This window comes from Macrobrachium nipponense, chromosome 39 (assembly GCF_015104395.2).
Source record: "Macrobrachium nipponense isolate FS-2020 chromosome 39, ASM1510439v2, whole genome shotgun sequence".
Lineage (NCBI taxonomy): Eukaryota > Metazoa > Arthropoda > Malacostraca > Decapoda > Palaemonidae > Macrobrachium > Macrobrachium nipponense.
In genome coordinates, this window is record NC_061099.1 from 2,267,349 (window position 1) to 2,279,848 (window position 12,500).

At 36.0% G+C, this 12,500-nt stretch overlaps 2 protein-coding genes across 7 annotated transcripts in view; one reads left to right on the plus strand and one right to left on the minus strand.

Annotated features, from left to right (window-relative positions):
- Positions 1-540, minus strand: part of LOC135210012 (arylsulfatase J-like) — a 70,886-nt gene extending 70,346 nt beyond the window's left edge. The window contains 1 exon segment of the mRNA XM_064242776.1: positions 298-540. The gene's annotated coding sequence lies outside the window, so the exon portion shown is untranslated.
- Positions 541-4,634: 4,094 nt separating this feature from the next.
- LOC135210014 (serine-enriched protein-like) overlaps positions 4,635-12,500 on the plus strand; it is a 28,720-nt gene continuing 20,854 nt past the window's right edge. For 2 of the 6 annotated variants that reach the window (XM_064242780.1, XM_064242781.1), the window contains exons 1-3: positions 4,635-5,757; positions 7,721-7,924; positions 10,453-10,597. In XM_064242780.1, the coding sequence (XP_064098850.1) occupies positions 5,696-5,757; positions 7,721-7,924; positions 10,453-10,597 (411 nt within the window). In that variant the 5' untranslated portion in view covers positions 4,635-5,695. The remainder of the gene's footprint in view (positions 5,758-7,720; positions 7,925-10,452; positions 10,598-12,500) is intronic. The other 4 variants (XM_064242777.1, XM_064242778.1, XM_064242779.1 and 1 more) reach the window with 4 other exon arrangements.

Sequence of the window (12,500 nt, forward strand, 5' to 3'; positions counted from 1 at the left end):
TGGACCACTAAAAATGACATATGGCAATGGAAAACAAATGATGCAATATTACTAAAATACGCCACATGTTACGTAGGTCTATTATGTTTGTGTGAGTAGGACTAGGCCTAGGTGAGGCTTTGTAAATTTTATAAATAAACTGATTACACACAAAACAACAACATTTACGAAATAAATACTAAGACCGCTTACGAAAACAACATGTAAATATTATGACTGCTTACGAAAACAACAAAATGAAGGGTAAACGTAAACAAAAAAACGCAAAACATAAACAAAATCACTTCAACAACTCACATGTGAACTCCAGCGAAGCCGATCCAAGCGACTCGGGAGATTACAACGTCCACCATAGACCGCGAAGGAAGGCAAATGCTAACTGAGTTTGTGAGTCTCTCTCTCTCGCTCTTTCTCTCGAATCTGTCTCTCACTCTCTCTCTCTTCACCTTCTCTAACTCTTCCTCCTCCTGTACCATCTCCTACTGTAGCCCTCGGTCTCGACAGACAGTCACTACTAAGTCTCCCTTACATCTACTCCACCACCCCCGGTTCCCCCTGTGACGTCACCTCACATGGCCGTGGCCCTTTTCCTCCGCTTCGGTTATTAAAATTCATATCTCGTTTTATTCCGTCTATTTACGCTCCTTATTGCGCCCCTTTTCCCCAATGAACGACCCTTACCCTTCTAATAGTATTCTTCCTTTTTCAGCAACACTGCCTCAGTCTTCTGGCTTATCGTATTGGCATGCCCCCCCCCCCCCCCCCCCCCTCTCTCTCTCTCTCTCTCTCTCTCTCTCTCTCTCTCTCTCTCAGAAATTCGTTGAACGGTCTGAAACAAATAACAGGTTTCACCAATGCCTTACGCTGGGTTAATTGTCAATTCTATATTTTAAAATATAATTTCTTCACCATCAATAATTGTTGATATTTATCTAATTATTCCTAGATTTGTTCATTGGAGAGAGAGAGAGAGAGAGAGAGAGAGAGAGAGAGAGAGAGAGAATCCTATTTACATATTCGTGAAATTATGAGGAAGATTTGACTAATGATATGGGACAAACTTTTAAAAAGCATTGCTTTCGGCTCGGGTAAGTGTAGCTACGTACGCTTAGGTATATGTTTGACGTCATATCGCTGACAGTTGGTCATGATCCTTGAATATGGTTTAAATCCTGGCTCCGTTCATGACTTCTAGTAATTTTGGTTCTTTAACTTGCATGATTCATTTCTAGACATCGGTGCTACTAGAAGGACCTAGGTCTAATTTGAGGAAAGTTTCTTGTTCATGATGCATGAGTGTTCACACATGTGTGCGATAAATTGCTAGCTAGACGTAGTTAGTCACTGTTGTCTACCATTGAATATTAAACCATTTAAGCGTCCTTTTGCAATTGCAAATCAGACTCAGATTTCAATTAAATGTGCTACGGGTTTCTTAACACTTCATCTTCACGTATTGATAACAAAGAAACAAATTTATCTTTGCAAAAACCACCGAGAAGTTCTTTGGCCGACAAGCTTATTCACATAGCTACGCCTATAGTTTCTTTGTACATTTTATAATGAGAAATAAACATAAATGTTCTTAACGCAAAAGATATATTAGCTTAATAAAACTGAACCAGCGTCCCATTTGCGTTCATTTGCCACCGACAATCGCACTGATCAAGGTTATTTGGTGCAGCCAAACTACCAAGCGTAACTCTCTTTCACCTTCAATAGTGATAAAAGCTTGGTGACATTAGATGCTGTTGCTGTGAAGATAAGAGTATGGGAGGTTCATTTTTTTCCTCGTGAGCTAAATGTCGTTTCATGGTACTAATGAGTGTTGAGTCTATGTCAGCGTAAAAAATAGACAATCAATAAGAAAAATTATTTATTTCTGCATAAATAAATAGATAATAAAAAAACTATTTTTGACAGTGAAAATACACAGCTTCATATTTCAAACTTCACTATTTATAAATGAGAGAAAATAACAATAAAGCCTAGACCTAGTACTAAATACAGACAGTTGAGAATAAGTCTCCCACTCTCCCCGAGAGATTCACGACCATTGTCAAAGAATCTCAGAAGTTAAATAAAGCGACTATCTAATGTCTATTCTTCGCAGCTAACATCATACCTTAAACAGCAATGAAATTGCTTAGCATTTCCATGGATATTAAATATGAAAATGACATAATTCTCGCTCTCACCAATTTACCACCACTGACTTTTCTGTTAGTCCGCATACTATTATGATTTCACCACACATCTGTAAAGTATTGCGTCAAGAGACTTAGAGCAACGTAACAGAGGGCTCTTGAAATTCTTGGAATCTGTCTGCTAACATGAAAAGAAACTCCAACCGCCTTTCATCATTAAAAGATGTCCTTTTGCCCTTGTCAAGTTTAGAGAAAGCAGAATCCGTTACAGCTAGGAGGAGGAATGCAATACTGTCCAGTTTGCATAGTGTAAATTTGCTGCAAGACAGCCATTAGCTTTAAGGATATATCAATGGTGGGTGTTTTATTTCAAATTTGTGTAAGCAACTAGCACCATTCAATGTCTTCCCAACAAAATATTATGATCAGTGCCTGCACAGCAGTCATCTTCATTCCTCCTTCCCACCCAAGTGAAACGTTCCTCGCCTTCTTCTCCAGATAAAGATGATCTTGCCTCTCAAGAAATATGACATTGGCCATCTGTGTGACTTCCCCCTGGTTACCCAACAGTCACTACGATACCAATCTCTGCAGGGTAAACACACAGGGCAAGCATGGTATCATCTGCCAAGCGATTTATGGACGAAAACTCTAGGGATGAGATGAGACTAGGCTCATCTGGCAGCAAGGGATACAACCACCACGTGTTGGCCAGAGAAGAGTTACGTAAGAATTACTTCTTAGCCCTGGAGTCACCATCCTGTTTCGACCTTTTTTCTTTTTCTTTTTTCTTTTTTTTTTTTTTTTCTTTTTTGTGAATGCTGTGCTGATGAACGAAAGATGATTATTAATTCTGTAAATTTCTATCAGATTTATGTAGTTTTGTCCTTTATTCGTTTGGTTTTGTTAAAATGTGGGTGTACTCATACTCATCTTTTTATTTATTGATTGAGGATGTTTCAATTCATGTCAGAATAGATCATTGGAAACAGGCTAATGATAACAAAGCGAGATATGTAAATACACTATTCAGAGACACTGTTTATATATATATATATATATATATATATATATATATATAATAGATATATATATATATATATATATATATATATATATATATATATATATGTGTGTGTGTGTGTGTGTGTGTGTGTATATATATATATATATATATATATATATATATATATATATATATATATATATATATATATATATATACATATATATATATATATATATAATATATAATATATATATATATACTTGATATGTTTGAACTGGTGAAAACGTTCTGTTATTCTGTTACAACAGAATTACATAATAAAAGAAGCCCATAAAAACGCCAGAATATAGAGAAAATACTATATTTCAGAGACTGAAATATAATATATATATATATATATATATATATATATATATATATATATATATATATATATATATATATTACATTTGGGCAATGGTGAGCCATTACTCACTGACTGTTGGTTGGTATTTGTGGTATTTCTCTCTAAATGGTCTAGAACTCTAGGTAAAGCCGGTTTTTATGCTGGGTACTCATTTTTGGTATCATTTTATAGCTGTATATTTGGGAGTTGTCGCAATGTGTTTAGAGCAGCAAAATAACAAAACATAAAGTAGACGTAAAGAATGGAAGATAGTCGAACATAAAAATTTCTATATTGTGAGGTCAGCTGAACACATATTTCTACACTTAGCTGTAAGGAGACATATGTGAAAATTTAAGTATCAAGGATAAATACAAAATTATATAATCTCGCAAATCAAAGATATATTGTTCTTAAATCATATTCAACCCTAGTGCGTTTTTTTAACGGTTTAATTCCCAGGGCTGTATTTATGTACAACTTTTGATAAGGCACTTTTAATAGTTCTCAGTTGGTGGAATTATGAGAATCTTTCCCTAATTTTCACGGGACTGATGCTATATTACTTAAAATCTTGATAGTATACCCTTACCCTAGTTCACTATGCATTTATATTCTTTCTTTTGCCATTCAAACATGTGGTTTGTTCCTGTCTGTTGACCATTTTGAATTTATTAATAAAACATTTACTTTTGTTTCCTTTATCTCATTCTGGAAAAATTTTGGTTATCAGCAGGTGGCTAAAACTTTGAAGACTTAATTGCTACTAAGTACTCTTTGTTAAAACTTGAAAACTTCATCCGACTTGGAGGAGGTTCCTTTCATGAGACGTATCACAAGTGGGACGTCTTGCTATATTGCTGATGAGGATTTGTTCTCTCTCTCTCTCTGGGGTATTGGTGAAATTTCTTCTTGTTTCTATTGTGACATAACATCAGTCGATAATGTATATTGCGTTCAAAGGTGTCAGGAAAGAGAAAACGGGCTAAAAAGAGGCTGCGTGTGCGCCGTTCCAGTCTCCTGGAGGAGTGGGAGGGGGAGGAGGAGGGTTATCCTAGGGAAGAGGAGGTAGAGTCCACCTCATACACTCACTAGCCTGTTGCTTCGATCAATACGCTTGCGTCCGCTCGCGTAGAAAGGAAGGCAACGTGACATATTGTTCGTCTCTGACCGTCTCGTTTGGCCTAAAGTTAAGAGACCGTTTGGCATTGCAACTCTCCGAAAAGCTCAGCCGCACCTGGAACTGGAAGCAGTAGGTCTAGTTTTCAGCCGGCAGGCTTTTCGTTCCAGCGCGGGTAAGCACCAGTCGCTAGTCCTTGATTGAGGATTCGGTGGCGGGAGACTTCTTTAGTGGGTGGAAGATGTTGATGTTGGGAGAGAAGCGCCGTCGATAGGGTAGTGGATGGTAGGCGGCCCTCAGCGTACTCCTCCAGCAGCACTTGTCTACGAAGGGCTCTCCAGACGCTTTTCTGTTTTCCTGTGCCTTTTAACACCGCGGGAGGAGGAACCGCTGCTGGGCCATTCCCCTCTCCACCCGTCGGCCATCATGAAGGCTACCGTCGCCTCGTCAGCAGCGAAACAGATGCTTAGACCCCATAAACATTCGATCAAGTTGTGATATAAGTGACCCATATGGGCTTTCATCTTCGAGATCAGTCCATCGGGGTTGAAGTGTCGTTTAGCAGAACCTAGGTAGTGTGATTTAGGAGTTCAAGCTCCTAGATTATTCTAGTGAATGTTAGATAATACCTAGTGTTAATTTTTCAGATGCTAGGACGATTCTAGAGGACCTAGAGCAGTGCCATTAGACACCGAGTATGTCATTGCCCCAAAACACTAGTACGATGGTACTAATACACAGAACAGTTATTGTTCAGGGCATCATCGTCCTAGGAAGTCTTCTTCTCCCCTTCTGAGGAGAGGAATGTGTGCGGGGGACTACAAGAAGTGAAAAGAGAGGAAACCATCTGATCCACCCACTCTCTCTTTCTCTCTCTCTCTCTCCTACACTTTTTTCCCCACGCAACCTGCCAGGCCGCCGCCAGTCCTATGGTAGCCCCCGCGAGTACTTGAAGGAGCGGTTGAAGGGGAGATACCAACTTAGGCCTTAGCAGTCGGAGGGAGGAGGACGCCCTTCTGCCAAAGCTCATCCTCATGTTTGACGGAACGACGCCCGACGTCGTCACGCCCGAAGTGATGCCGCCCGACGCCAGGAGGTAAGACAAACGGGAAAGGTGATGATAAGTCATTACTTGGCCTTATGTACGGTCATAAACGGCCGGGAGATCGGTGTTTTAAGGCTTAGTTTTGGAGTACTTTTGTAAAGACATTTTGGACCTAGTTCTTAATGAATCTTTTATATATATATATATATATATATATATATATTATATATATATATATATATATATATATATATATGTTTATACATATATATTTATACATATATATATATACATATATATATGCATACATACATATATATATATATATAATATATATATATATATATATATATATATATACATACATATACATACATACATACATACATACATATTATATATATATATATATCTATATATATATATATATATATAATATATACATTTATGAGTCATATCATTTTACCGTGATTTATATACATACCTCGAGCTACAGATGTCCTTTAATATCTAATTCACTCTACCTCGGAATTAATATATTTTCAAAAATGTTAACCGACGAATTTCTTATCGACTAAAAAATTCCCCTTCGGTTAACATACATGAAAATGTACGTATATATATAAGGAAAAAGTAACTTTGCATGTCAGAAATTAAATGTTTGTAGTGCAGTCCAGTTTATTGCCAGAAGAGATTGACTAGCATATTTTGCTGTTTCAAGTGTCTGAATGAATTTTGCAGGTAATTTATGCATGATTGTGTAAGACCAAAGGCTTTTCAGAATGAGTTTTTTTTTTTTTTTTTTTATTAAATATACATATATACATATACCCACACTCGCATACATATATTTATTTCACCACACCGTTTTCAAATTTAAAAAAAAAACCAAAAAAAAAAAAAACAAAAAAAAAAATTTTTTCTCTCTCTCTCTCTCTCTCTCTCTCTCTCTCTCTCTCTCTCTCTCTCTCTTTGGCATATCTATACAGTTTACAATCAATGTTCTCATGATTCTACGGAAAATAATTCTATTTGCATTTCGGTAAGACAGATGACAATCTTGCAGAGTGTAATGCATTGCAAGAAATTCCTTGTGAAAAGTTGCATGGTTTGACCAATCTGGAAACAGAGGAATTTGTTTTTGATGATTAGAAATTCATTTCTCGATAAAATATGGTTCGGAACCCACAATAAGCTGTAGGTCCCGTTGCTAAGTAACTGATTGGTTCCTAGCCACGTAAATAAAAATCTAATCCTTCGGGCCAGATCTAAGAGTGCTGTTAATCAGCTCAGTGCTCTGGTTAAACTAAGATATAATTAATTATTGACCAATCTGGAATGGACCCGTGCAGCTCTTTTGCGAGAATATTGTGCATGCAGATGTACACAAACTTTCCTTGCAGGTGTCTAACGGAATGTTTTACCATAATGTCAATTGGCGTTAATTGATAAAAATAATTCATATATTTTAATGAAAGCTGTAACGCATTATAATAACATAACAGCCAATACACCTACTGATTCATAACTTATTTGATAATGATATGAATAAGAAAGCAAATATATTTGAAATAACGGACACGTGTTAAATATTCTATTTATATTATTGAGTGGTCTCCGTAGGGGAGTTATGCTGTCAGTGCACCTCATGAGGTGCACTGTAGGCAATACTTCAGGTTTTTGCAATGTCCTGTGATTCCCTTGGCTGTACTTCCGTTCATGTTTTCATTCTCCCATCTTGCTTTCCACCGTCTCCTAACAAGTGTCTCATAGTCCAACTGCGAGGTTTTCCTCCTGTTACACCTTTCAAACCGTTGTATTCTGTTTCCCTTTCAGGGCTGAATGACCTGGTAGGTCCCAGGTCTTGGCCTTTGGCCTAAATTTTATATTTCAGTATATATTCCAATTCTTGTCCAAGCAATGCTGTTGATTGCAACTCTGACAAAGCCCGACGCCACGTAAATCCTGTTGACTTCGTTAGACCTAACCTGAACTCCTTTCCCTCCCCCGTCAGGTACAGCATGCTGGAGCAGGCCATCGCGATGGCAGGCGCCCTCAGCGACGAGCCTGACTTCTCCACCTTCGAGAACAAGACCGGTCTCGCCGAGGACATGAAGTTCCTGGCGTCTATGCCCGAGCTTTGCGACGTCACTTTCCTGGTGGGGGACACCAGGGAACCGGTGTGCGCCGTGAAGGCGGTTTTGGCTGCTCGCAGCAGGTGAGAAGTGAATGCTCGTCCTGTTAGCTTTTGGATAGTACTACGGAAATGGATGATTTTTTAAAGGACGATAGTTGTAGGATAATAGTACTACGGAAATGTGTTTTTTAATGATGATAGCTTTTGGATAGTACTACGGAAATGTATGATTTCTTTTAATGATGATAGCTTTTGGATAGTACTACTGAAATGTATGATCTTTTAATGATGATAGCTTTTGGATAGTTTTTTTTTTTTTTAATAGTAAGTACTACGGAAATGTATTGTTTTTTCTAATGATGATAGCTTTTGGACAGCACTACCGAAATGTACTTGTTGATGTTGATGATAGTAGTAGTTACTTGTTCGCACATCTAATGCCTGCGAGAGAGGCTGACTTTTTTTTACACGAAATACAGTGAAAGCTAAAACAAAGACTCTTGATAAGGAACAATATAGATATGATAAAGCTAATAGAAATACGGGGTAATTAATGTCATGCAATATTTCATCGTTAACATAAATAAATCTTCAAAATCTAAAAGCTCCTGTTAAAAGGGAAAGCACATAAATAGTCTAGGCCTATATGTATCAGGGCTGCCGAAGTGTGGAAATGACGTCACTAATACGGCTTATCTTGTCCACATTGTGAATAGGTGTGGAGTGTGGAATCCACACGTAAATATTTCCACGCTTTTTACTTAAGAAGCGTATGCTAGTTAAAATCTAATAAAAAATTATGAAAATTGTTTACTATTATATTTTATAAGTCTCACACACAAATATCCATAAAAATAAATAATTAATTTTATCTTTTTTAATTTGTGGATGCGTTTGGATGTTTATCAGATGCATAACGCTGACCGTTGATTTCATGTGCAAACCAAGACCTAGAATATAAGCTAGATCTTGACCGTACGAACTGGCTGGCTCTAGCGCCAACCAACCTCAGTTACCTATCAAAATTATTTTCAATATGGTTCTCAACAAAAATCTACATTTAGTCTTTTTCATCCATTAATAAAAAAACTATAGAGTATTCTTAATTTGCTAGTTTTGATGGTATATTTTCTTGAAAATTTTGTGAAATGTATGCATACATTTATACTGCCATTTGGTAGCAAATTATTTTTCAGCGATGACTTTACAGCTTTGCAATACACATTGCAATTTTTGCATGTGAAAATGATTAATGTGCCTGTATAATCAGTTTGGTTATTCTACAACTACGGTGACAAACTTTTGAAAAGAACGGGCTTTAATGATTTCATAACTGTAATTCGTATAACGTAAGACCTTAGCAAAAATCATAGGCCTAGTTTATCAGTATAGATGATAGCGCTCACGATTTCGTTGTCAGTTGATATTGCCATAAATGAATGACTATGAGTATAACAACGATAAAAGTGAGAAATTGTATAATGCAGTGGTAATTAAATCCTCATGAAATATTAAATGGTTTAGTACATTAGCCAAGGTCCAGGATACGTTGTCAGTTTACTTACTCTAAAAAAATAAGACATCATTTGCAGCTTCAATTCTTCATGAAAGTTATTGTAATTATGTAATTGCAATGATACAATACAGCGATAATTATTTTTTAAAATTCACTTGCGAGCATATAACCAACAGTGTTAGTTGACCCAACATATAGGTCTAGTTATTATATTTATGGCAATAATGCCGGATTGAACATCATAAATTTATCGTTATTTTTCATTACGATGATGTGATTAAGATGCCTTATGTTATATATAAACTTGTTGTAAAACACCTATGTTACTTTTTTCATCGTCAAATTAAATAACTTTCATTGCAGTGTTTCATCATCATATTAAAAGAGTACCGACTGTTGTTGAGAAGTTTTGCTTCTTTTACCCTCTCATAAAAAAAAAACAATAAAAATTAACTAAATGTTTAAACAATATGAGCTAAAAACGGAAAGGGTCATTGTCTATCCTTATTTATCAGTCAAAAAAAAAAATCTACTGGTTGGGAATTCATATGCTAAGTTTTGAGCACTTACAAGATCATGTTAAACAACTTTTACATTCCTCAGTTCGATAAAGTCGAATATATTGCATAACTGGCAACTGTCTGAGACCTAGTGTGGATTTCCTTAGTGTGGAAATCTGGCAGCCCTGATATGTATGCTTCCAAGAGAATGGTTGATCATTTTAAAGATACAGACGTGTTAATATTGGAGACAACTTATTGGTATACTCTCTCTCTCTCTCTCTCTCTCTCTCTCTCAAGTAAGAGAAGAAGCACAAAAAGCAATAGATAGATACTATACCTACCAGTAATGTTTGTAAGATAAGGATCAATAACTTGAAAACAGACATTTTATGCTGAAGACATTGTAGTTGTATAATTCCTCTCTCTCTCTCTCTCTCTCTCTCTCTCTCTCAACCAACATCAACCTCTGAAACACTCCTAGCAGCAGCACCACGCGCCCTAGACCTACGTAAACCAGGAACAAAAACACAGAAAAAAAAAGAACTTTTCCCTGAGTTTTCCTAACAATGCCGCTTGTTTACCTTTGCCAGGGTGTTCCACAAGATGCTCTACAATTCCTACTCTCCTCAGAAGAAGAAGGAGCCAATGAGCAGAGAGAAGAAGATCAAACTTTTCCTCAAGAGATCGTCCGAACCTCTCATGAACCTCCAGGGCCAACCCCAGGGGAGACAAGGAGTCAGTAGGCCGCACTTAACAGTTTGTGTGATAGCGGGAGAAAATGGAGTTCTAAATGAGAGAGAGAGAGAGAGAGAGAGAGAGGAGAAGAGAGAGAGAGAGAGAGAGAGAGAGAGAGAGAGAGAGAGAGAGAATTATAAGAGTAAATGAAGTGACTGGATGTCTAACAGTTTGTGTGATAGCGGAGGAAACTGAAGCCAAGATTAGATGTTGTGTTGTGTGTGGGTGCGTGTATGTGTAAGTGTGTGTGTGTGTGAGAGAGAGAGAGAGATTGTATACTTGTAAATGAAGAGACAGGGGGTTAGAATCGGACGTTGCTAGAGGTTATTTTCGTAGTACATTTATACTGAAAGCAAAAAATGAAGTACTGGCGGAATGATGTATGATGAAAGAGAGGACTGACAGGGAGACAGTGTTTCGAGATCAGAATAGTAGACATAGACATTATGACGGCTGGGGAAATGTTTAAACAAGTGTTCGACAATTAGGGTGTTGAAGAGCGTTTGTGAATACGTTAGTTGGTGACATATGTATATGTGTGTCTGTGTGAAATAATTTATAAATATATATATTTATATATGTGTGTAATTACGCATAATATATATATATATATATATATATATATATATATATATATATATAGATATATATATATATATATATATATATATATAGTATGTATAGTGTGTGTTTATGTATGTATATATGTACATGGGTATATCATATGTTTTTTACTATGTAAGTGTATACATGTGTATGCATATTAGTAGTTAGTCCTTAAGAAAAAAAATATCTTCCATTAGTAATTAATATTATCATCATATAAGTAAAAGTATATATTCAACATTTTAATTCTGATATTTTGCCATAATTCCTCTAAAGAAAAATTCATGTAATTTATTAGGCTATGCAAAAAAAATTTAATTCAGGAATTACTCTTATTATATATTTACCGCTCCTGGATACGTGTTCTAATTTCGACCAAATAAAAAAAAAAGAAAAAAAGAACTGATGTCATTTTTGCTCGTTATTAATTATGGTCATCAATTTTTTTTCTTTTTTCTTTTTTTTCTTTTGTGTCTCTGTTGGCCGATGACTTTCTTTCCTGGAGACTCGATGACTGGTTCCGCTTGCGAGAGGTTCCAGGATTCCTGGATTCCATATTCCAGGATTCCTGGATTCCATATTCCAGGATTCCTGGATTCCAGTTTTTTTGCTGGAAGGGAATCTTGGCGAGTGTGAGGGACGGTTTAGCACATGGGAGATGTTTTAGGACTTTTAGCCAATGTCTTAAAAAAATGTTTAGCCAATTTTTCTTAAAATGTTTCAGCTATTGTATTTTTTAAGTTTTAGCCAAGGTTTCTGAAAAAATATTTTAGCTAATGTTTTAACAAAAGTTTTAGCCAATGTTTTCTTTTTAAAGTTTTGCCAATTTTTCTAAAAATGCTTTAGCCAATGTCTTATTTTTTTTTTTTAAGTTTTAGCCAAGGTTTCTGAAGAAAGGTTTTAGCCAGTGTAAAGAAAATAGCCAACGTTACTTAAAATATTTAGCTAATGTTTTAACAAGAGTTTTAGCCAATTTTTCTAAAGAGGTTTTGGCCAATGTTTTTTTTTTTTTAAGAAAAAATTAAGCCAAGGTTTCTGAAGAAAGGTTTTAGCCAGTGTTTTAGAACGAAACTAGCCAGCTTTCATAGCCAATTTTTCTAAAGGTCTCTGAAAAAAGGTTTTAGCCAATGTTTCAAAAAGATAGCGAACGTTTCTAAAAATGTATTAGGCAATGTTTTAACAAAAGTTTTAGCCAATTTCTCTTAAAATGTTTGAGCCAATTTTTTTTTTTTAGGAAAAATTTAGCCAACGCTTCTAAAAAGATTTTAAATGATTATCGTGTTCGGAAAATCCAAAA